The sequence below is a fragment of the Panthera pardus genome, unplaced genomic scaffold (assembly GCF_024362965.1).
Source record: "Panthera pardus isolate Hobbes unplaced genomic scaffold, ASM2436296v1 HiC_scaffold_11, whole genome shotgun sequence".
In the NCBI taxonomy this organism is placed as follows: Eukaryota; Metazoa; Chordata; class Mammalia; order Carnivora; family Felidae; genus Panthera; species Panthera pardus.
In genome coordinates, this window is record NW_026526666.1 from 56151568 (window position 1) to 56177786 (window position 26219).

General features: G+C 38.9%; 1 protein-coding gene and 1 pseudogene across 4 annotated transcripts in view; one reads left to right on the plus strand and one right to left on the minus strand.

Moving 5' to 3' along the window:
* The window catches only part of PATJ (PATJ crumbs cell polarity complex component), a 361962-nt gene that overhangs the window by 123368 nt on the left and 212375 nt on the right, over positions 1–26219 (minus strand). For all 4 annotated transcript variants that reach the window (XM_019449080.2, XM_019449079.2, XM_019449078.2 and 1 more), the window contains exons 28-29: positions 24401–24597; positions 44–135 (exon numbers count right to left, since the gene is read on the minus strand). In XM_019449080.2, the coding sequence (XP_019304625.2) occupies positions 44–135; positions 24401–24597 (289 nt within the window). The remainder of the gene's footprint in view (positions 1–43; positions 136–24400; positions 24598–26219) is intronic.
* Positions 5900–6809, plus strand: LOC109266764 (cell division cycle-associated protein 3-like; annotated as a pseudogene).

A 26219-nucleotide genomic window follows, 5' to 3' on the forward strand; every position in this document is an offset into this window, starting at 1 on the left:
AATTTTAGAAAGCCAGATGTATGCATGTGTGTGCGTATCTTACCTGATGAAAACCAGCTTGACTTTTGATGGGGCAGTTTTAATAATGGCAGATGCATTTTGGTGGCTTCTTCCATACAGGATCTGATTGTTTATCTAATGGGGAAAAAATAAAATGCACTTGTAAAAATGCAATATGTTTGGTTTGTATAAAAATATACATGTATATATTTATACATTTATACAAATATATGTGTATATACTTGGAATTAAACAATGAAGTCCATTCATTTTTAAGTGGATCCATGTAGGGCTCTTTAATGCTAAAAAATCTTAATATTGTTTGTAGTATGGATTAAAATACTAATTCCAAATAGCTATTAAAATCTCTTAAATTCAGTTTTGAATGCAGTTAATAAAGCACATATAGTCCTTGAACCTTTTGCTAAACTTCAAGAGAGCAGTAGTTGAGCTAAATGTAAAAACTTTATGACAGATATATTTCCTACAGCCTTTCCAGATTTCTAAAAAATGTAGAAAACAGACTAAACTGTGGTATTCACCAGACCTCTGGAGGGCCCATTAAACACGATTCTGTAAATGTGTCAAGGTTATTACATAGCATAAATTTTGTTACTCCAGAGGAGGTAAATATTCTATCCCCATTTTAAATCAAATGTTAGATCAATCGCATGGAAACATTTTACTATACACAATCAATGAGCCATCTGCTCTTATCCAAGATATGGTGGAATTTCAACTTGATTGAGTTCGCCTAAATACGCTCTAAAAACATTGACATTCTAAATTTTTTTACTCCAGATTTTTCCAGTGATAAACTATGATGATAGTCGTAATCAATCTTTTATTTCATCCAATTGATAATAGCTCACACAGTTTTGGCTTTTCTCCTCTTGTCTCTTTAATAACTAGTTAATGATCTATACTGTCCCAATTTAACGGAGGCCTTGAAACTGTCTATTTAAGAGACAGTACAATATACTATATAAGGAATAGAAAATAGGGATTTCAGTTTTTTGTAATTAGCATTGGTCTGTCCTTGAGGTCTCTGAAATTTTGTGTTCGAAGACATACCTGGAAAAGGTTTTTGTCATAGCAGTTATAATGAGAAAGTGTATGGAAATGAACAGAGGAGGGAGCTGCCTGAAATGAAGCTCATCCATCATCTTGAAGTGGTAATGTGGGGATGTACATCAAAGTCTGTTGCAGAGACTAAACTGGAACTACCTTCTCACTATGTCCCTCATTCTATCAGCTTTTATTCTTCACCAAGATAACCTCCCAGAAACCCACTGATCTCCACACTATTTCTCTGTGCCTCAGTTTCCTCTTCTTTAAAAGGAATTTAAGCACCTGCTTCATAAAACTGTTGTGAGAATTACATGAGATAATGCCTTTAAATTTTATTTATAATCATCTTTTTTTAATGTTTACTTATTTATTTTGAGAGAGCACACATGCAAGTGAGAGGGGAGGGGCAGAGAGAGAGAGAAAGAGAGAGAGAGAGAGAGAGAGAGAGAGAGAGCGAGCCCCAAGCAGGCTCTGCGTTATCAGCGCATGAACTGTGAGATCATGACCTGAGCTGAAATCAAGAGCTGGACTCTTAACCGACTTCATTTATAATAATCTTAATACCAAAAATTATTTTGGGGGTGTTCAAAATTACTCATCTTTTCTGTTAAGGTTTTTATCTTTTTTAATAACATGTATTTAAAAATGTGTCCATCCTCTGTATGATACTATAATGATGGACACATACCATTATACATTTGTCCAATCCTACAGAATGTACACCACCAAGAGTGAACCCCAATGTAAACTATGGACTGGGAGATGATGATGTGTCAATGCAGGTACATCAACAATAACACATGTACCACTCTGGAGAGGGATGTTGGTAGTCTAAAAGGGACATATGGGAAATCTCTGTACCTTCCTCTCAATTTTGCTGTTCTAAAAAAATGTATATGTGTGTGTGTGTGTGTGTGTGTGTGTGTGTGTGTGTGTATTGAAGTGCCCACCGTTTAAATTATAGGTTTTCCCCTAATGTTTTCATAGTTTTATTTTTCTTATATTTACATTGTACTACCTAACTCATTATAAGGGGGAAAAAATGGTTAAGTCATGTAATGATAGAGTCATGTGAAAAAGAATAATGACATAGGAAATGTCCAACTGTACTAACCTGGTTACAAAATAGTATGTCTGCCAAGATCGCTTTTTTTTGCAAACCGTATTTCTCAATCTCTTCCATTTACAATGAACAACAAATAAGGATCTTTTAAATCACAACTGAAAAATGAGATGACATGTGGAATACGCATGACTCAAAGTCTGGCATTCAGGTAATTATTTGTGAATGTCTTCCCCACCGTGTCTGGCCTCTGCTTTCAGAAAGCAGACCTATCAAATCTTCCTGCCTTTGAATCCTGTGGCACTACATTTAAAAATGTTCTCTTGTCGCCCTTACGCCTCACCTGACACGGTCAAGCCAATCCTTGTCAGGTGGTAAGCATCAGTGCAGGCACCTGGCATTTACTGAACTGGGCTCAACTTGTTGAGGGCAGGAACCATGTCCTCCACTTGGTGTTTGCCAGCCTGCCACGCGTAGCCTGCACACAGCGGTGCTCGGCGAGACATACAAAATTGCAGAGCCCTGAATGCAAATGGCTCTTTCATTAATCAACTGCTACTATGTTTTCTCTGAGGTGGGCTCCAGTCTTCAAAGGGATTTTTTTTTTCTTTTTAAAGTCTTTTTTATTAGCAAAAGCTTGAACATACAGAAAATTGAGCTGTTTCATCTTTATGGAGATGCCTGCTTTTTAGCTGTGATCTTCCATTTTGATAGGATAAAATGTATGGTACTATTATTCTAAGAGGGAAAAATTACAGCCCAAATGAAGAAAGCAGGTCATTAATTTTAATTTATCTAAGAGTAAATCTACAGTTATGTCTTCATGGTGCTGTTTGTGAATATTCAGAGGCTCTGGCTGTAGAAAGGCGGAACAGCTTGCTTGCTTTGGATGTTTTTTCCAGTGCCAACAACTGTGCCATTTATTGTTATGGTAGCTGCTCCTGCCAGTGTTCGGAGGCCTCTGGAGAAACTCGGTTCTGCAGTGCAAGACCACGAACAGAATAAGAAACTCAACACAGAGTGAAACCTGATTTAACAGGATTATGTCAAAAAGGAAAATGCAGATCTCTGGCTTTAAAAATCTAAGACAAAGTCTCTCTTCTGACTTCAGAAATACGTTAGTAGCCTGTGAGTTCTAAGACAGGAAGGGCTCTTTTGTGTTTTCTTGGATCTTATTTAATATACAACAATTTCACTATTTAAATGAAAGGCACATACAGCTTCCAACTGCATAAGCAGTTTTTGTATTTCTTCATCACTAAAGGAAACACACGCCAGAGAAAATTCAGTAAGTAATTAGAAAGAATATGATGCATTTTATGCACAATTAACTTTAGACTGTCACTTATTCTATTTCTGAGAAGCTGCTGTTCTCTGAGGGCACTATTCTTTAAACAACAGATGTAGGGCATCTTCTAAGTATAGCACAGGCAAAAAAGAAAGCACTCTATACCTCCTGGAAGTCTTTCCGGTCAATTCTAATTAATAACAGCTATCATTTATCAAGTGCTTAGTCTGTACCAAACATTATCCTAAGCTCTTTAGGCACACCATCTCATTTAAATCTCAGAGCAACTGGGGTATTATGTACTTTCATCAGATGATGATAATCCTAAAGCACACCTAGAGGTCACATCTGTATGGTGCACATAAAAATCAGATGATTTTGAAAGTCATCTTTATAAAGATGTCTGTTAAATAAACTCTGAGTGGGAACAGGAGGATGTGGTGACCTACCATCGTAGGTCCTAGAGCTTTGAGATACAGAAGTCGGAATCAAAGCATCTTACCACAATGTATAGAGGAAATGCCTGAGAGTTGACTGCTAGGCTTTTCAAGTCCGAAATGCAATGTGGAGTCCCCTAAGACTGTACTTCTCTTCGTGCAAGCAAACTGCAACTTGAACAATATTATATACTTACTACCCTTTTTTTCATTGTACAGATACTGTATAGATTGATCACCATTTTAATTTTTTCTGGCTCATGCCAAAGGAAGACAATTAAAATATTTCATTTTGGGGCAAATACTGCTCCCATTCTTTTAAAATATGAGTGATCATTCAGATTATCAAGAAGTTAGAAAAAATATTATCATTTCCTATTTACTTCCAGTAAACTGAGGGGGTAGAGAAGTGCCTTTCCCAAAGTTTCTCCTTTTGAAGGTGACTCAATGACATAGAAAATGAGTAATAAATTATTTAGATATGTCCTTATTTTTGTTATTATTCTTACTGGTGGGAAGAACTGTCCTAAGTTCTGATTTAGTGTTCGCATTACACCTAAATTATCTTTTTATTATCTTAATAGCTGAGATCTATAACTCTTCCATTCAAGGATAACCATATATCCTACTTCTGGGACAGTCCAGTTTATGCATGTTGAGTGACACTCGTAACGATCCTCCACATCTTTTCTGAGCTTCTGCGAGGTAGCCATATTCTGCCACATGGATGAAGGAGCAGGAAAAGCCATCACTTTCTGAGGCCCCCAGGCAACCCAATCTCCAGGTTCTGGGATGGACACCCATACTATTGCAATAAATTCTCCCCTTTTTGGTTAAATCACCTTGAACTAATTTCTGTTCTTTCCCATCAAAAAAGTCTCCACCAATACAGTATCTGGGGCCCCTATTTCTAAATATTAATTTATACATTCAAGTGATATACCTCTTTTTATCTCCTAGTCTTATGCTCTCTCAGACACGTAGTAATTTATCCTGGCATTCAAAAAGAAAAGAAAGTAGACAAAGGAAAAAGGCTTTCTGACCCAAGGAGATTTCTATGCTCTTGAGTTACAATTCTGATTTTCTTATCTGTTTGGCTTCCTCTTCTGAATACTGACAAAAAGGGGTTTCTGAGACCTCCACATGGTCAGTAACTTCGATCTCAAGCTCAGGGGGTCCCGGTCCCAGAAAGACACTGATATTTTATCATGGGTAAATTAACTCATCTTTTCCTAAATTCTGAATTTCTAGTTCAATGAGAACAGGGGCAAATGATAGCAGCCCTAGATACTGAAGACAATAGCCTTAAATAAGAAACATCTGTTTTTATAAAACTCAGAAATCATATTATAACGGGTTTTCAATGGGATTTATATTTCCCTTCATAAATTGGTTTCTGCTACTGCAGTGGAGAAGGAAAAAAAACCCAGAAAGCACTCTTTTGAGGTAAACTCTCTATATTTTGGTATCAAAGATTGGATATTTAATTGCATTATTTTACAGTTTGTAGAAGAAGTAGAATTAGGGTTAATACAGCAAGATTCAGCAAAAGTAAATGAATGTAAATCCTTTTGTTATACTACGTAAACTTTCACTTAAGAGGTCTTTAATGAGATTTATTTTACTAAAATTAATTATTCAAAAATATCACTCAATTTTCCATAGTTCAACTGAACATGAATATAAATTTATGCTGGAGAGCAACTCAATTAAATCTATTCAAAAAACTTACCAAATTGGAAGTCAAAGTTAATTAACTTAAGCTGGGATTAAAGATATTAATTATAAAAAACTAAAATTTAGTTCAAGCAACAGATTTGCCTGAGGTTTGAATATCATGTTATAATATAATACCCAACAACACCACCTTTGCCCATACTTTTATTAAAGTAGAGGGATTTATTCTGAACAGTTGAAAAATTATTATTAAGAAACTGAGCTAGGAGCTTCTGTGCATCCCAAAGAGGAATTGGGGCCTGGCGTCCCCTCCTTGCCCTGGTCCAGGCCCCGCCCCACCCCACCTTATTTCTCCTGGTTGAGATGGGCTCAGCCAAGAGCTCCCCGGTCATTCTGGCTTGGTTTCCACCGCACAACAAGCTTCTGGCCCGCGTGGCGGACCTAGTGCTGTCATCCTGCGCACTCCCATCCAGATGGAGAGCTCTCTACAGCCAACCCTACCAGCAGGAGAGCAGTTGGAGGGTCCTAATGAGGCCCAAGACTCAGATCCCCGCTCTCCTACCCTTGGCATTGCACGGACACCTATGAAGACTGGCAGTGGAGACCCCCAAGCCCACTGGTGAAACAGCTGAATGAAGTCTTTGAGACAGAAGCCTCCAAATCGAATCTTCCCCCAGAGCCTGTTCTGCCCCTAGCAGCAACTTCACCTTCTGAATTGGACTTGCCTCTGGCCACCCAGTTTTCCCTTGAGGACCGGATGCCACTCTGGAGCCAGACTGAGCTCCCCTCAAGCAGGTGTCCTCCAAGGAGGAAGCAGGACAGCCCTCACAACCCCCCATGGCCTGCCAGGGTTCAGACAAGCCCTTAAGAGACCCTGAGACTCCCTGATCTTCAGGTTCTAAGCACAATAGACAGAAAGGAAATGGCAAGGTACTAGGGAGATCTCCCCTCACCATCCTACAGGATGACAACTCCCCCAGAACTCTGACACCACGACAGGGTAAGCAGCCTCCTCCCCTCAGTGAAAATGCTAGAGCACTAAAGGAAGGGGCCATTCTGAGAATTGGATGACTTCTGGAAACCGGAGGCTGAGTGTGGGAGCAGGGCCAGGGCCAGGGCCAGGGCCAGGACAAGGAAAATCAGCACTTTCCAAACTTGGTGGAGAACTAGGCCATGTGTGGCCCCAGCGCCGGGTTCACCAGGGGCCTGGTGATGTTGTGTCCTCACAGCCCTTCTTTCCCTGGGAGACAGGAAAGGCTCGTTGTCTTCAGCTCCCCCGAACTACCAACTCGAGGACTGAGCACTTTCTTAGCCTTTATTTGTGTCTCGTGTGTTTCTTGTATATTAAAGAAAGTGATTAAAAAAACAAAACACGGAGCTAGAGTTCAGGTAACTGGAACTCCTGATAATGAAAACTGACTCCTTCTCCCTACTTTACTTTTAAATATACTCTATTGTTTATATTTCATGACACTGGAATCTATAGGTTAACTTTTTCCTTTAATAAACTCTTTTACTGAGTATAACACACATGTAGGAAAAAACAGTAAGTATAATTGATGAGCCTTTTTACAGGTTAATTTTTAATCTAATAATTTCACTGCTAAAAGTTTATCCTAAAAAGATTAAAAATCTGGGAGTCAAAATGTCTATGATGGCTATACTTATAATAGAGAAAAAATGAAAAAACTATACACTCATCAAAAGTTTTATTATATTCTCTATCGTTACGTTGATAAATGGAAAACTGTGTCATTAAAAGGAAGTGAAGAAGGATGGCACAGACCTAGATCCACTGCCATAAGAAGATAAAATTGGGGGCACCTGGGTGGCTCAGTCGGTTAAACATCTGACTCTTGATATCGGCTCAGGTCATGATCCTGCGGTTATGAGATTCAGTCCCGCGTCAGCTCCATAATGAGTGTGGAGTCTGACATTCTCTCTCTCCCTCTCTCTCTCTGCCCCTTCTCTGCTTTTGCTCTCTCTCTCTCTCTCAAAATAAATAAATATTTTAAAAAAGATAAAATTACTGAGTGAAAAAAGTAAATGACAAAATACGTTATCTATCACATTATTTTCATTTATGTAAAAGTTCTGAGTCTAAAAAAAGCTCCATGAGTATATACTAAATGTCAACAATGATGATATCTCTGATTGGTGGGATTTGAGGTGATTTCCAGTTTGTTTCTGTATATTGATATTTTATTACTACTTTGTAATAATACCATTTAATAAATGCTTACAACACACAAGGCACATGCATATACACACATCTTAAATACATTATTTCACTTAAGTCTCACACAAATCAGTAGAGGAATACATTATCATCTAATTATACAGATGGAGAAAGTGAAGTATATTAAGTTTAAGGAATTTAACCAATATAACAGATCTATAGCCAGTAATTATAGCCAAATCTGTTTGAGTCCAAAAGCCTGTCTTGTTAACCTAAGTAACTCATTTTTAATCCTGTGAAATTTTAAATCCAATTAATAGGGCCTCATAAATAGAAACGCCAGACCAAGAAATATTCCAATAAAAGTATATTAGATATATGTTATATCCATCCATTTACTCATTTATTCAACTGTCGTAGTGTAAGTGATGAGGATAGAGGAATTTTCATTGCCATCATTACCACAGCTATCATGTATTGAGCACCAGCTTTGTTCCAGGTACCAGATCCTCTGAAAATTACTTTATAGGAATTATTTTATTCAGTCAGATATGGTCCCTGCACTCGAGCAGCTGGTACTCCAGTAAGTTAACAGTCTTGGAAACAAAAACCTGCAACTGGCTTTGGCATAATGAATATAGGCATAAAGCAAGAAGTGACTGTCTCTTCTTGGAGATGGGTGGGTTGGTCTTGAGCAGACAGAAACTTAGCAGGCACAGGGGGAAGTGAGCAGCAGGAAGAGCACCAGGGCCAGGGAAAAAACTGCAGGTCTTAGTTTCTAGGAAACACAGGTACTTTAGTATAGCTTTTGGGGTAGGGGTGTTATAGAAGTAAACAGGTCCTGTTCAAAGACGACCTTGTAGAATACTTTCCCTTTCCAAAAATTTTGGGCACTAGCCTCCATGAAGAATGATCCTCACTTTCCAAACCACCATTTCAGGTTTGCACATGGGAGAAGGAAAGAGAGAGGTACCAAGGCTAGCGATGGAACAGGGAAAGTGATGGAAACTCACATGAAAACAATTTCACTGTAATGAAAAAGTATTTCTGAAGAAAACTGTCACATTAATTTTTTTCTCAAAAAGACAAAATAATACACATCAAGCTCCAATAATTTAATACTTTGGGTAAAGGAGCAGGTTTTAAGGACTCAGTTTAATGATGCAGTGCTGAAATGAGGTAGGCAACTTCACTGTAATCTATTTCTTGTGAAGTACAATGTTCCCAAAGGAATACAGCCATTTAAAAGGCTTAAGCATGAGATTTATTTTCTCTCAAACAAATCTAATGAAACTGGAACACCTTCTAAAGGCAAAGTAATAGTAATACGTAGCTCACATCTCCCTAAATTTGGTGTATTCAGAAAACAGCATGTTCTTTTATTTTTTAAAGCTTATTTATTTTGAGAAAGAGCGCAAGTCAGGGAGAGGCAGAGAGAATCACAAGCAGGCTCCGCACTGCCAGCACAGAGTCTGATGTGGGGCTTGAACCCACGAACTGTGAGATCATGACCTGAGCTGAAGTTGGAAGCTCAACTGACTGAGCCACTCAGGTATCCCAAAACAGGTTGTTCTTTTGAATCCTAAACCTTGACAATTCTGAAAAATATTCTTCAAGGAAGTGAGCAGAGAAATATGTTTATGTGCTGCTCTGATTTTCAGTGTTTCTGTGGAAGTTGCCCCAATTGCTACAGGTTGGTTCACTTGACCAAAATAGGAAGGAATATGTAAATGGAGGCAGAAGTATAATCTCTCTCTTAACAGCTCATTAATATTGCAAAGGAATCGTGTTTCCCTAGGAGGCTGAGGCATTACAACCTACCTGTATTAGTGGTGTTGTTAGTCACAGAAGCAAACAGACTCAGGTGACCACTGACCTAGAATTCCTTCTTCCAAGAATTGGTACAGGCTATGAATCAAGACTAGTAATGCTCAGCTTAACGTTTGCTTCTTTCATATGATGATCTACTTAGAACTCTACTCCAATTCCCTCTGTTTTTAGACTTTTTCTCTTTTGCCTTCAAAATATTTTCCTAGACGCTCCCACAGATGTAGCCACAAACCCAGTGAATCATCAAAGGACTTCATCGAAGTTCCTAACTCCCCTCCTCCCAACTCCAGCTTCTCTTTTAAAAACATTTTTTTTTTTTTGACACAAATCTTGTCAGTGAACCAGTCCTATAGCCTATAGAGTCAGGATTAGATCGTGTGTATTTGATAGCTTTGAAAGCATATTTCATAGACAGTCTGGCACTGTCACACTGCTCTGCGTGACAGGTCGGCAAGGCAGATGCTCCGGTATTTCTGTAACAAGGACACTGAAACTCAAACTCAGGGACTTGTATAGGGTTCTAGGTAAGACACCTGCAGAACCAGAATCCAAGCTCGCATGTCCTGATCCCAGAGCCTCTTTTCAGCAGGTCTGAGGCTGGAATGGGTGGCATGCTATGGGACTCCTGCTACTTTGCTAAAGACTCGTCCTAATCACCCATAGCCCAACTACCTTCCTCCCTCTCCAAAATAATTTCCCAGCACCCAGTTCTCATTCTAAAGTGGTGAAGGCAGATAAAAATCCAAGTGTCGACTTTAAAAACTGCCTCACCAGAGTGTAGTCCTATTCTCTCAGTCACTTCCTCACGTGTATATGTATGATATATAAGTAAAGAATTTTTATTCAATTTAAAAAACTGCATCTGGGGCACCTGGGTGGCTCAGTTGGTTAAGCGGCCAACTTCAGCTCGGGTCATGACCTCACGGTTCGTGAGTTCGAGCACTGTGTCGGGCTCTGTGCTGACAGCTCAGAGCCTAGAGCCTACTTCAGATTCTATGTCTCCCTCTCTCTGCCCCTCCCCCACTAGCACTCTGTCTCTCTCTCAAAAGTAAATAAACAACAACAAAAAAATCTTTAAAAAAAAACAACTCCTGCCTCTGGCAGGTTGGCTATGGTCTGATTACATCTAGTGTTTGCTAGATTTGGCGGGTGGGAAACAACTTCTTTTACAAGCTGTTAGAGGAGCAGAAATTTTGTGTAACACCAAAGAAAGATAATATATTTTCTATGCCACATATTCAAACAATTGCACAAAGACATATACAGCAGTATGTTATAGTATTATTTGTACTGACATCTAAATAATATATATCATAAATGACATATATTCAGTAAAAAAGGTATGCGAATTATGATTCTGTTTGTGTACATTAATTAACTTTAAAATCTGTTTGCACAATGTATGTGACTGTGCATGAGATCAAGAGGAAAGATGATAAGTTGACAGGGGTTACTTCTAGAGGAGTAGTATTACAAAGGTAAAAGAGGGAAGATTATTACTTTTACCTAAACCATAATTTTTTATGATTACATATTATTTTAAAAACATATAAAAAAGCATAACCTGTAAGTTAGAAAGACAAAAGTAGCAATAAGTAACACCTTTATGACAACTTAGTATGTTAGGGAATCAATTAGAATTAAAATCTATTTGCTAACCTAATACTTTTGAGTCATAGCCAGAAACGTAAGTAAGGATGGGAAATAAAATTTAGAGTCAAAATAATTTTAAATTATATTTAAATATTGTGCAAAACTTTGAGCCTTCAGCTCAAAAATCACCTTATTTTCCTGCCCTAATTTTTCCAGTCACAGCCCCTATGTTAGGTCAATCCTATTCTCTTGGCATTCAAATTTTTTTTTTAATGTTTTTTATTTATTTTTGAGACACAGAGAGACAGAGCATGAACGGGGGAGGGGCAGAGAGAGAGGGAGACACAGAATCGGAAGCAGGCTCCAGGCTCTGAGCCATCAGCCCAGAGCCCGATGCGGGGCTCGAACTCACGGACTGCGAGATCGTGACCTGAGCTGAAGTCGGACACTTAACCGACTGAGCACCCAGGCGCCCCTCTCTTGGCATTTAAAAGGGACAGTATGGAGACAGAGACTCAAGTTGAAGGGCAGGAAGTACTACGGACCATTTCCCTTTGCTTTTTATGGATTCCGGGGCACATCTTATGTCCTTCTATGACAGGAGCAAAATTTCACATCTAGACTCCTAATAAGATTTGTTATATACTAACTAGTTAAAAGTACACCTAGGCTCCACCTTTGGAGGTTATCCTCTAAGAGGATGGGGTGAAGGGTTGTTATTTAGGCAAACCTTTCCTATGAGTCTGATACACAAACTTGGTTGAGAGCAACTTATATAGCTAAAGAGATTTGTTTGGTAAACATTTTTGAGAAAGGATTTGCAGTTTCATGTTCCCCAGAATAGAGATAAGAAATTCGTTAGGCTAAATTAATATGCTGAAGTTTGAGGAGCAAACATTTAGATAACAGATTCAGACAACATTAAGTCTGAAAGATTTGTTTTTAATTTATTGAGAGAGAGAGACAGAGAAAATGCACACGCCTGTACAAGGAAGAGGAGGGACAGAGGGAGAAGGAAGGAGAGAATCCCAAGCAGGCTCCTCACTGATGCAGGGCTTGATCCCATAAACTGTGAGATCATGACCGGAGCTAAAATCAAGAGTTCGATGCTCAACCGAGAGAGTCACTCAGGAGCCCCAAGTTTGAAAGATTTTTAAAGATATTATTGACCATTCTTCTATCTTACAGTTAAGAGATGGTAACAGAGATTAAAGGATTTATCTGAGAAAAACAGTTAGTTAAAAATAGAACTGGTATTACAAGCCATCTCTCTTATAAAAATAGTACTGTTAACAAATAATAGCTAGTATACTTGTTTTTCCATTCTGTCATCTTCACCTTTGAATTTCAAGTCAATTACCTAAAGTTAAGAAGCATTTATTTTTTTTTTTAATTTTTTTTTTAACGTTTATTTATTTTTGAGACAGAGAGACAGAGCATGAACGGGGGAGGGTCAGAGAGAGGGAGACACAGAATCTGAAACAGGCCTCAGGCTCTGAGCTGTCAGCACAGAGCCTGACGCGGGGCTTGAACTCACAGACCTCGAGATCATGACCTGAGCCAAAGTCAGCCGCTTAACCGACTGAGCCACCCAGGTGCCCCAAGAAGCATTTAAACAATGTATATAAAGAAGAGATATCTGATTTTTATTTAGGGCAGTAAGAAAAATAATGTCATGAACTTATGCTAAAACAATTGGGCTAGGTCTTTAAAACGTCTATGCAAGTATACTGAATAAAATACATGGGCAAAAGAATGGAATGATGGAAATACTCGTCTGTATTGAGGACTTATTTAAGTAGTTCAATACAGCTGGATCAGAAGCAGTGAAGCAGTGGCAGAAGCTGGAAAGGAAGGTTAAAGATATCTCCTGAGGGGTGCCTGGGTGGCTCAGTCAGTTAAGTGTCCGACTTCGGCTCAGGTCATGATCTCACAGTTTGTGAGTCCAAGCCCCGTGTCGGGCTCTGTGCTGACAGCTTAGAGCTTGGAGCCTGCTTCGGATTGTCTCCCTCTCTCCCTGCCCCTCCCCTACTCATGTGTTTGCTCAGACGTGGACAGACTCTCTCAAAAATAAATAAACATTATTAAAAAAACATAAAAAAGAACATTAAAAAAAAAAGAGGGTGTGCATGGGGCAGGGGCAGAGACAGAGGGAGACACAGAGTCTGAAGCAGGCTCCAGGTTCCTAGCTGTCAGCACAGAACCTGACGTGGGGCTCAAACTCATGAACCGTGAGATCATGACCTGAGCTGAAGTTGAATGCTTAACTGACTGAGCCACCCAGGCATCCCCCACCCCTCCACCCACCAAAAACAAAGATATCTCTTGAATGATTTTGAATATTATGATAAAGAGTTTGAACAATGCCATTAGTCAGTGTCTTTTTGTGTGATACTTAAATTTCATTTAAAAACATATATAGATAACCTAAGCAGGTGCATACAAAGCATTTGACAAAATATAATGTCAAATTGTAATTTAAATGGAAAACCCCCTTATCAAATTAGAAATGGAAAGGAATTTCCTTGGCTTATGAAAAACCTACATACAGCTAAGGTCTTATTCAATCATCCGACACCAAATGGCTTCTGAGACTAGGGGCACAAAAGAGAGAGAGAACAGAAGGTGAGAGAAGGAAGGAGGATAAAGGTCATAATGATTGAAAAGGAAGAAATAAACTCCCTATACATGGATGAATGATCAGTTACCTCCAGAGAATGCTAAGGACTCAACAAAAAACTACTAGAAGTAATAAGTTAGGTTAGCATGATTATAGGATACAAGGTCAATATACAAATACATGAAAATCAATTGTATTTCTACATGCTAGCAACAAACAAGAATGAAAAGGTAAAAATTCCACTTATAAGAGCACTGAATACAAAATACATAGGAATACACTTACCTGAAAATGCAAAAGTTCTACACTGAAAACTATGAAACACTTCAGAAAAATTATTAAATGGGGATATCACATTCATAATTTGGAGGACTCCATATTGTCAAGAAGTTTAGCCTCCCTAATTAAACTATAGATTCAATACAATCTCAATCAAAATCCCAGCTGACTTTGTTAAAAAATTAATAATTTACAAGTTGGTTTTAAGATTCATATGGAAACTCAAAGGAGCTAGAAGAGCCAAAGCAACTTTCAAAAAATAACAAAATGAGGACTTGGTGCTACCTTAATTCAAGACTTGCTGTAAAGATATGGTAATCAAGGCAGCGTGATAGGCAGGTTAATAGAAGAGGACCGAGAGTCCAAAAATAGACACATAGTTATATGGTAATTTCATATTTGACAAAGCGCAAAGGAAGTTAATGGGGGAAAAAAGTCTTTTCGCAAATGGTGCTTGAACGAGTGGGTACTCACACGGAAAAAATAAACCTCAAATTCTATCTCACACCACACATAAAAATTAATTCAAGATGGATCACAGAACTAAACATAAAAGCTAAAACCATAAAGTTTTTAGAAGAAAATATAGAAAAAATTACTTGCAATTATTGGAGGTAGGCCAAGATTCTTAGGGCAGTAACTATAAAAGAAAAGAATCTGTCTGAAGGGCTGCTAAACAAGAAAAGTGTTCAACGTCATCAGTCAACAAGAAAATGTAGGGGCGCCTGAGGGGCTCAGCCCATTGAGCGTCAACTCTTGATTTTGGCTTTGGTCATGATCTCATAGTTTGTGAGTTCAAGCCCCACGTCGAACTCCACACTCATGGCGCAGAGCCTGCTAGGGATTCTCTCTCTCTCTCTGTCTGTCTCTCTCTCTCTGTCTGTCTGTCTCTGTCTCTCTACTGCTTATGCGTGTACTCTCTCTCAAAATACATAAATGAACTTTAAAAAAGAAAAAGTAAATTAAAGCCACACCGACCAGAGGAGCTAAGGTTGTAGAACAACCAGAATGCTCATACACTGCTGGTGAGAATGTTTAATGGCCCAGTGACTTGGACAAAAGGTGTGGCCAATTCTTTGAAGTTAAGCACACAACTATTCTGTGTCCCGCTCATTTACCATTAATATTTATCCAAGAAAAAGGAAAGCAGTTGTCTTCAAGAAGACCTGTCACACAAATGTTTGTTTCCCAGAGTCACTGCTGCAAAAAATCCGAAAGTCCATCTACAGGTAAACTGAGAAATTGTGGTAGTTATACAATGGAATATCATTCAGCAACAAAAAGGAACAAACTACTAATATATGCAACAGCACTGATGAATCATAGGCGAAGTCAAAGAAGCTGGACACAAAAGAGTGCATACTGTATAATTCCATTTACGTGAAGTTCTAGAATAGGAAAAACCCATGAAAGGAAAACAAAACCAAACATCAATGCAGCGTTTGCCTCCCAGGATGGGAATGAAAGATTCCAGCGGGAAAGTACATGAGAACAATTTCTGGGGAGACAAAAATGATAGATATTTGGATTATTCAGGAGTATATAATTGTCAAAATTAGACAGAGACTATCTGTGCATTTCTTTTTCTGTACATTTTATCCCTCCCTTCCAACTATAAAAATAATTGCATAGGTGTGGACATATGGAGGTACAGGTGATACAGAAATGACAGTGTTGATAATTGGTGAACCATGTGATAGCTTTACAGAAGGCTTTCATTACATAATTCTGCTTACTTTATAGATGCTAAGAGTTTTTTTAAAAGGAGGAAAACCACAGATGGGTATACTTTCCAGGTAAGGTTTTCCCAATAGAATACCTTCTGATTTTCAGTACTCAAAGTTCATAGGGCCTGCATATACTCTCAATGAAGTATTTTTCAGTAAATGTTTACATAGGAAACTTTTGTATCTACATCCCCAATACAGAGTAAAACATTTTAAATGAGATGCTGTGAGGGAACAGTCTCCGGGCATATTCCTAATGCAGAATCGCAGGGCGGTGTTTAGAGCCATACACTCAGTAGCAGCAAGAAGGATGTGAAGTTTGAATGCTGCTGTAGTGAACTGGAAGCCGTGTTATTGTACACAATGCAACTGTGTTAACAATCATACTGTTGGGTGACAGTCCACACTTCATATCCTAACATGACTGTGTCATTTACATGCACTTTTTTTTTTAATCGCGTTTCAGTAACATTTTAGAAAATTGGCGCGAGGAGGAGTTGGGGTTCATGTGTAATGAATGCATCAACTTTCCTGACTTAAAATAATGAGAAATATGGGGCGCCTGGGTAGCTCAGTTGGTTAAGGATCTGCCTTTGGCTCAGGTCATGATCTCACGGTTCGTGAGTTCCAGCCCCGCATCAGGCTCTGTGCTGACAGCTCAGCCTGGAGTCTGCTTGGGATTCTGTGTCTCCCTTTCTCTCTGCCCCTCCCGTCTGTCTCTCTCTCTCTCTCTCTCTCTCTGAAAAATAAATAAACACTAAAAGTTTTTTTTCTAAATAATGAGAAATAGGCTGATGGCTACTCTTGGGAGCAGAACATCTGATTCTCAGGTTGGATTACTGATTTTAGGCCTACTCCTTAAAAACTATAATTAAAACATATACAACCACATTTCTGACGAGTTTAAGCAGCTGTCTGATATTGTTAGGAAGTCAAACCCGGAATAAGAATTTCATTAACACTTTTCTGTCAGGCTTCATGCCTCAAGACTGCATAGTGACTACAAGAAATTTCCATTGTGCAAATGGAACAAAATACAGGCATAAGTTATATGCTGAGGTTGATATAAGGAGACCCTTCTCCATAATCTAAGAGTATATCTTTCTAGACTGCATTTCAGTATGGTCATTATGATGGCCATGAATAGGACTGGAAGGAGGTAGAGAAGAAACTGGAAAAAGCAGGGAACAGAGACCTGGAGAATTACCCCAACAAGTCATGTAAGAGCTGAGGGAAAACTGCAGAAAGAAGTCTTGAGATACACTGCTAAAGACCAATTATTCATTCCAAATGGCAACTTTCTCCACAGCATACGTTCCCTTCCCTGTTTTTTATATTCTTTTCACAGTAATCTAAGTTTCTTTGATTATCCTCACATTTTTACTTTCTGCTTCCATGGCACTTTCTCTTTCACAGCACTTTATCTCTGATTTTAAGATAATGTGGTTCACTGTAGAAATCTCACATAAAGCTTTTGTACAGTGATAATGAGGACTGCAATGATAAAAATTAAATGATTGTCATTCCTCTCAAAGATCAGTAAGAACATAGACTTTTAGCCCAAATATTTCAGCAGTATAAAGACAATGAAGTGTGACTAAATAATTAAAACTCTTCCTCCAACAAGCCAGAGACAGAAACTAAAAGGGCAGAGATAAAGTTCTAAGACTTCATGCAAGAAATACAGAGAAAAATGAGGCCACCCAATATGAGCTAGGTCTTACATAATATTTCCTGCAGCCTGAAAATAAAACCTTACCTTTACAATGGTTTTGAGGGGGAAAGCTCTTAAATTATGACCTTCAGAGAAGCTCTCAAATTGGACAAGAATAACCTCAAAACCAGATTATTTTTCTTCTTTGATTTTTGAGAGATGGCTGTAATTTCACTGACTGCATTCTTCTATTGAATTCAAGTGGCATTCAATTTTAAGAAGATAAAAAGAGTAACATGGTATGGCATTGTGAGAGACTATTTCAGATATTTTGAACTGGCACCAGAATAACTGCATTAATCTAATCTACCCAAACTACAAAATGATGAGAAATTTACTTATCACTTTTTTAGGTAGGATTTTTGCCCAACGTGGGGCTCAAACTCATGACCTTGAGATCAAGGGTCGTACACTCTACTGACTGAGCCAGCCAAGAGTCCCCACTTATTATTTTTTTAGAATCATGATTAATCCACAATGAAATAACGTAAGAACTTTAGAGTCAGAAAAGTTAGTGTTTGCCTGTTGACTCTACCCCTTCAGATCTCAGTTTCCTTATCTGTAAAATGGGGATTAAAATAACACCTACTTTCACTGGTTTGTTATAAAAGTTAGGATAATGCACATAAAGTATTTAGCACTGACTTGAAAACAGTAAGTATTCAATGTGAACTCAATTCCTAATACAGCTTTCCTACCCCAAATGTTCTCTTAATGAGTACATCTTTTTGTAACTCATATTGGATATCATACAATAGATTACTTGGGAAAGATGACTTAACGAGACACAGACAGCTATTGATTATATGCTGTAATAACCAGGGGGCTGCACTGTGAAGAAAGAAAAAATGTTACACGCACAGGAGAGGCCCCTTTATGTGTGAGGTTGACCACATTCTTCTGTTGACTTTTAGAGTTGTGAATTGGGCTCTAGACTATTTTAAGAGCTCCCAAATGGGGTCACTTTAGCTATGCATATGGGAAGGTTATATTCAGGATCTGCTAAAAGTATTTATTTTTGTAAAGTTTTAACAACAAGTGCAGTGAGAAATAACAGACATACAATAAATTACTTATTTAAAATGTAAAATATGTTTTAACACTCATGAAACCACTGACACAATAAAAAATTTGGTCAGTTTATTTTTGCACTTTTAGCTATTATAAACCTATCTCTTAATAAAACTAGGAAAAATATATTGCAATTTTGCTTTCCTTTAGTCTTCTTTCTGCTCCTCAAACTAGTGTTTCTCCAATGGGATATTTTATTACATGAGGTCTCTTAGGGCATAATTATTGCATTAAGAAGCACTCATCAGGGAGTGGCTGGCTGGCTCAGTCAGTTAGGCATCTGACTTCGGCTGAGGTCATGATCTCACCATTAGTGAGTTCGAGCCCCACATTGGGTTCTGTGTTGACAGCTCAGAGCCTGCAGCCTGCTTCGGAAAATGTGTCTCCCTCTCTCTCTGCCCCTCCCCTGCTCACAGTCTGTCTCTGTCTCTCTCAAAAATAAATAAATATTATAAAAATTTAAAAAAAATTAAAAAAAAAAGAAGCACATGTCATAAAATTACATCCATGTATGGCAATAATCTAAAAGAGCCAATCTAAGGTGACAGAAACTTGACTGAAAATTAGAAAGAATCTTATCTGCGGCTGCACAAAGGCTAGTGATTTGTTTAGTACCCTTCTGCACTTCTAAATCACATTTAAGTCTTCCGAACATTTCAAAAATAATTCACTGGCAACAAGCAGAGGACAAAGAATCAGTGTTGAGACCAGGGAGGGGGTAAGAGCCCTCAGGTAGGAGTTTTGCCACAAAGCAGCTATGTGTACCTGGGCCAGTCACTGAAGTTTTATGGTTTCTGTTCTTTTTTCTCTTACGAAATAAACATAACAAGACAATAAGATCTGAGTTCACTTGTGGTTCTACGTCTTCATTCCTAGCAAATATGGGAAGTATTCGTGCTTTTTATTTGTAGTGGCTCTTAAATAAACATGTTAGACATGTGAAACAACAACATTCAGCTTTGGTTATCCTGCAGGCAAATGTCCCAAAGGGAATGTGCGTGCTCTGTGGCGCAGGGTGTGGGGGCCTGATGAGACATAGCTCTCCAGGCTGGCCCAATCAACTGTGCAGGTCTTGTGCCACCCACCCTGCTGCTTCTGGCTGCTTTTCTAACCTGACAAATCACTCCAATTCCCCATGCAGCATTATCCACTCTCTCTTCCCACACTTGCACTGTAGGGAAGATTATAAATAAATCCTATATTCATAGGACAGCACCATGCCCAGGCCTGTGTATTTTCTGGGACTAACTGCTCAGGGAAAGCCAATGCTCTGGTGCAAGTCTCATTCCAGTCTACATGGTAATTATATGCTAATGCCTTTTGAAATGAATTCAGAGCCCCCACACCAGCATCGTGGTAAAGGGTAAAGAAGCTGAGATTTAATCACATTGTCTTCTGGGGGCTTAACGTAAGATTTCTTTTATACATGAACTGGGCCATCGATCGACAGAACTTGCTGGCTGCTCCTGCACTGTAACAATGCAGTCCCATAGCAAGAAAACTGCTGGTGAATGGCGTGCCGGGAATCAGTCGCAGACAGGCTGCGGTAAAGAAGCAGAGCTTCTGGCTTCAAAGAAGGCACAATGCACATTTGTGCTCTTTTTTCCTTCCTATAAATTAGCCTCATCTTGGGGCCTAAAATAAGTCAGATCAACTATAAATAAAAGGAAGCTCGGAGCAAAGTAGTAACACAACAATAGCAACAAAGCAGTCATGAGAAAGAACGGGAATAAATGGTGGAGTTGCAAAAACAATCAAGACACAGATGACTTTACCTCATCAGGGAGAGAAGTCACAAAAAGAAATGGAGTGTGGGTGGGTAAGCAAATATACAAGATTTGCACTAGCCCAGAGACCTAGTAAGTGTAATCTAAAAGCCCACTCTGAATGCCTGCCACACAATGCAGTGTCCTTCTACCATCTATCGCTCTGCAATATCCAAAGAACAGCTATTTTAACATTGGCTTTCGGCTTTTCTGGTATTTATCGTTAAATCATTTTCCTACTCTTGGTTCAAAAGCACATTGGATTTAGGACACCTGGGTGGCTCAGTTGGTGAACTGTCCGAGTTTGGCGCAGGTCATGATCTTACGGTTTGTGGGTTTGAACCCCGCATCAGGCTCTGTGCTGACAGCTCAGAGCCTGGAGCCTGCTTCGGATTCTGTGTACCCCTCTCTCTCTGCCCCTACCTTGCTCGTGCTCTGTCTCTCAAAAATAAATAAATAAACCATTAAAAAAAAAAAGCACATTGGATTTGATATCATGCACTATACAAATTCCTTGCATATCATAGAGAAATAATCAAAATTTTTCTCAGCTATAAAAAGAAACCAGGGAAATGTTTCCCACACAAATTTTTTTCCCATCATCCCTGACCTACAGCCAAAAGTCACATGAGAAGATGGGTTATAAATGCTTAAGAAACCGGTCTGTGCATGTTTCCATTCTCTTAGTTTTTTAAGATGCTACATGGAGCTATTGAGGAAAATAATGGCTTCCCTTTGGGACATACTTTCAGAGGCAAATGTATTAACATAAACAAACTAAAAAAAATCTAGATACACAAATCCACATGAAAATATTATTTTATAAATAATATCAGTTGACACGTGTTACTTTGTGCCAGATACTGTGGCAAAAATCTGACCTACCTTTTCTCATTAATTCTCAGAACACCCTTGAAAGTTGATGCTATGCAGTCACTAGACTATAAGCTCTATGAGAACAGGTACCATGATTTTGTTTACTGATGTAAAATCAGCACTTTGTTCATACACTGCTTCTTGCATGAGAGATGCATAGCAAGACACTTGCTGAATAAGTAATTTTCATTTGATAAATGAGGCAACTGAGGGTTAAAGAAGATAAGTAATTAGCCAAAGATACAGGATGCTAGAATCTATGTTTCAACATATATTTATTGGTCATTTTTTCAGAGAAGAGAATCAGGGAGGATTGGAGGAAGATCAACTCATTGCCATGTTTAATCTTCTTGTTCTTTCCACCTCTGCAAGAAGATAAAGTTGTTGAATAGCAACAAAAGAGCCAAATTCAGAAAGTTCAAGAAAAAAAAGAATAGGTGGGGTCCAATATGGCAAGATGTTAATATCCTTTTTCAGACAAGAGAGCTCTTCTAGCGTTTAGCCTAGAAAACAGAGATCTGAACTTTCTGTCTGCAAGGGAGGAAAATGTGATCTAATGAACAGTCAACTATGTGCAGTGCACTTTGTTAATTAAGCCCCTTCTGAACTGCAACTAATAACTGGAAGAACTGGGAGAAGTGAAAGCAGGTCTTCCAAGTTCAGTGCTGGCTGCCCTACACACAGTAGACTTCCGTGTATGGACTGTAACACATGCTCATTACTTGGCAGGCACCGCTCATTTCTTACCATATCTAATACAGTATCAGGGAAATAATATACCAGTGCTCCTGTTGATCTGGATCCCAAGGGCCATTATTCCATCTTGAGTCTTTTTTTTTTTTTTTTAAGTTTATTTTTGAGAGAGAGAGAGAGAGAGCACGAGTGCAGAGGAGGGGCAGAGACAGAGGGAGAGAATCCCAAGTAGGCTCCACATTGTCAGTGCAGAGCTTGATGTGGGGCTTGAACTCACAAACCAAGAGATCATGACCTGAGCTGAAATCAAGAGTCAGGCGCCCAACCGACTGAGCCACCCAGGCACCCCTCCATCTTGAGTCTTAATAAGATAGAGAGACTAGAACTAGAATCTTTGTGTTCTACATTACTGCCTTTGGAACATTTTCACATACAAGATAGGAAATCCATGTCTATGTATATATAACAGAGGAACTTCAGATACGTGATTCCGTAAAGGTTAGAGGATCATAAATCAGGATTCTCATGGATCTAAAACAAATGGGGTTTGGTTGAAGTACCACAGGGCACACTTAGAGCATGAATCTTGGAGTCCGGTGAGCCTGGGTTCTTACTGAAACCTAGTAACTTAGTTCTGTAATATTAGGCAAATTACTTACATAGTTTTCTTATCGACAAAATGGGGACAGTACAAGTACTTACCGGATAGGGCTGTTGGGAATACTGAATACAAATGTGAGAGCACCTACGTACCAGTGATAACTCAGTAAATTAGTTTCTACTTTCACTTTGATTACCACAACCGTCAGTGTAGCCTCACTGCTGAAGTCTCTAAGCATCAGCGAAAGGAGATAAACGTGAAGTGATGAATTATATTGGTTATTATGTACTGCCACCTTTGATTTTTTGCTTACTTAATGATTATGCAGGTCATTGCTACTACCTAGTGTGGGTCCCTTTCTTGATGCTGTATTACAAAAGAACAAGAGAAGTCATTCCAAAAGTGACTTCTTGGTGGAAACGGCTTTTAGAGGGGGAGAAACTTACTGAGGCTTAGGAAAGAGGCATGATGTTCATGGTCGCACAGTGAACTGTCTGACCAGTTTGGGCTGTAAATATCATGAAGCAAGTCAGATTATGGGTGCCTATGAATTCTATTTTGAGTCAAGGTCTGAAGAGGAAATCATAAAATGCAAAATCGGTAACCCTCATTTTCAGTGAGCAGCCTGATACTCGTTGCCTCTGTGATTCATTCAGGTCCTTTAAATGTCCAAGTGTTGGAGCATCTTATCTCAGAGGCAGCGGAGTGCACTGGTTAACAGAGAGCTGAGAAGTCAAACTGCCTGATACTGAATCCCAGCAGCGTTTACTCTCTGACCCCACTAGTAAAAGAGGTTGCTTGTCTCACACTGAGTATATATAAGCTGCTGTTATTATTATATTTTTCATTTTGCAGTGCAACTATCTTTTTATGTCTGTTTTCTTCCTCTAGACTGTGAGCTATCTGACTGAAGGGAATGGATGCATTCATCTTTCTTTCTGTGTCCGGTCCTAAGAGACACTCAAACAATGTTTGCTGAATGAATCAAAGACTCTTAACAAGCAAATGAGTATCAAAGTAAGATAAACTCAGAACAGAAACTCTGACTTTAAGGGTGCCTGGGTGGCTCAGGCGGTCAAGTGTCTGACTTGGGCTGCAGTCATGATCTCCTGGTTTGTTGCGTTTGAGCCCCGCATCAGGCTCTGAACTGCCAGTGCAGAGTCTGCTTGGGATTCTCTCTCTCCTGTCTCTCTCTGCCCCTCCCTGACTTGTGTGTGCACTCTCTCTCTCTTGCTCTCTCTCTCTCTCTCAAAATAAATGAACAAACTTAAAATAAATAAAGAAAAAAAACCCCTGACTTTAAGTTGAGGAAAACAAGAATAACCTTTTCAGATTACTGATGAAATCATCTAGAGAGTAGTTGGCAAAGGATGAGCTGTCTCCTTAGCCCTTCTTACCTTTATCCTATTCCTAAATAAGGAATCTACATGGCCTTAGCCCACGTCACCAACTTCACAGATATTAGCCAAGCCTTGAAAACCATTTCACAAAGTTTTGTTGGTTCTAACACCTTCCCAAAAAACTAAATGACAACAACAAAAACAAATGCCATACTTCTAGTTTATTCTAAGGCTAAAGAGAATTCTGATAAATATGAATAATAGTAGATAAATACACAATTTAGTTTTGAACATTTTGGAATATATGTTAAAAACAAATCCTGTTCTTTCAATATGCTTCCACGAGATTTTAACTTAAGGGTCCCTAAATTATTTTCAAGACTAGTTTTTACTCAAGCAGCAAGTAACATTTGCAAGCGACAATATGATTTCTGTTCTTCCTCTGGAAAATGATTTTGAATAGTCAAAGAAAACATAATTTGCAACATTCTTCCCCATCGCCTCATTTTCCTGCAGAGTATACTCTTCACCCCTTCACCTTAGCAAAAGAGAAATTAAAAATCTATGCCCCTCACCTCCAACAGTTCATCTCCGATACGCATTCGCCCGTCCGTGGCAGCAGGTCCTTCCGGGTTAATTCCCACCACAAATATGCTCATGCGTGACCTGTCTTTATTACCAGCAAGGCTGAGTCCAAGTCCATTCTTATCCTTTTCAAGCTCAATAATGTGCAATTCTCCAGGCAGGTCTGCATATCTTTGCCTGATTTTTTCTATTAAAAAAAAAAGGGTAAAATAATTTAAATAGAGCACTTGAATCTATATTTTAAAGGCGTCGGCATGTTCCCATCCATACAGCGATTCCTCTACCATGATGGTCTCTTTCTGAGAACGAAGTAGTAGAGGTCATTAATAGCTGTATGTATAGGTTCCAGTTAATTATTCCATCTCCATCTAAAAAGGTTAGTTCAGCCATAAAACCTTCTCTGATTGTTCAGGTCACATTGGCCCACACTTTCCGTGCATTATTTTCTTCTCTGAGACAATGTGGTAGAAACCCTGGCTTCCCTGTCTCCTTCCAAAAAAGAGAGAGGGTGGGTAGGAAACAAAGAATATATACTGATCACCAGCTATATGCCAAGAGAGATATCATGCTGAACAAAACAGACAACATTCCTATTCTCATGGACTTGCTATCCAGTAGGAAAGAAAATCAACAATTCTCTTCTTAAAATTTTTTTTAAGTTTTTTTATTTTTGAGAGGGAGAGAGAGGGAGCCAGAGAGTGAGTAGGAGAGGGGCAGAGAGAGGGAGACAAAGAAACTGAAGCAGGCCCCAGGCTCTGAGCTGTCAACACAGAGCCCCATGCAGGGCTCGAACCCATGAACTGTGAGATCATGACCTGAGCCGAAGTTGGACACTTAACTGACTGAACAACCCAGGAGCCTCAACAATTAATTCTAAATAATTACAGTTAAGTATACAAAGGGTATAAATCCTTGCATGTTAAATGAGTAAAAACAAGGGGGAATTAAGGATGTTGATTTAGTGGTCGGATCTCAATTCAGTACAAAAATCAACCACTTACTCAAGGTCCAATAATTAACAGATTATTCTGTGGAATTCTACTTCTTCATCTGTAAAATGGGCATGCTAACACCCACTTCATGAATGTTGCGGAAATGAAATAAAAATACACATTAAAGGACTTAGTAGCACATGGCTTATAGATACTCTATAATTCTTTCATTCAATCTTCTGTCTTTCCTTGCTCTACTTTATGGTCTAAATTACCTATTTTAGGATTTGGCTGGTTAGGCTTTGTGTTGATTATGTGCAACAAAGCCACACTAGCAGATTGGGGTGGGGGATGATGCCACTTTAAGCATGTCTTGTACTCCATACAGCACCAGCTCAGGCCAGATGTGTTGCTGCAGCTCAAAGGTTGATACCTACAGTGTGATACAATCATCTTATCAGCTGAATAACCAGTTTGTAGATTGTGACTATCTCAGAACTCTCTCTGCTCAGTCTAATGCTTCTTGACTCAGGTTTGCTGTCCTTACAAGGAACCTTACAAATTCAAAGCTGAACTCGAATAATTAGTGCCAAGGGGGAGGAGGAGAAGTGCCTAGCCCATTGGATCACTTTACCAGACCTAACAAACACTGCCTTATGAGAGTAAATTTAAAAATACTTTATATGTAAATTCACATTAAAAGAATTAACCATATAAATGGCTGCTTATTTTAGAAAAGAGAATAAATCTGCTTGCTTTACAGTGATTTTGAAAAGGATCTTGGGGCACTTGGGCAGCTCAGTTGGTTAAGCGTCCGACTTCGGCTCAGGTCATGATCTCATGGTTCATGAGTTGAGCCCCTGCATGGGGCTCTCTG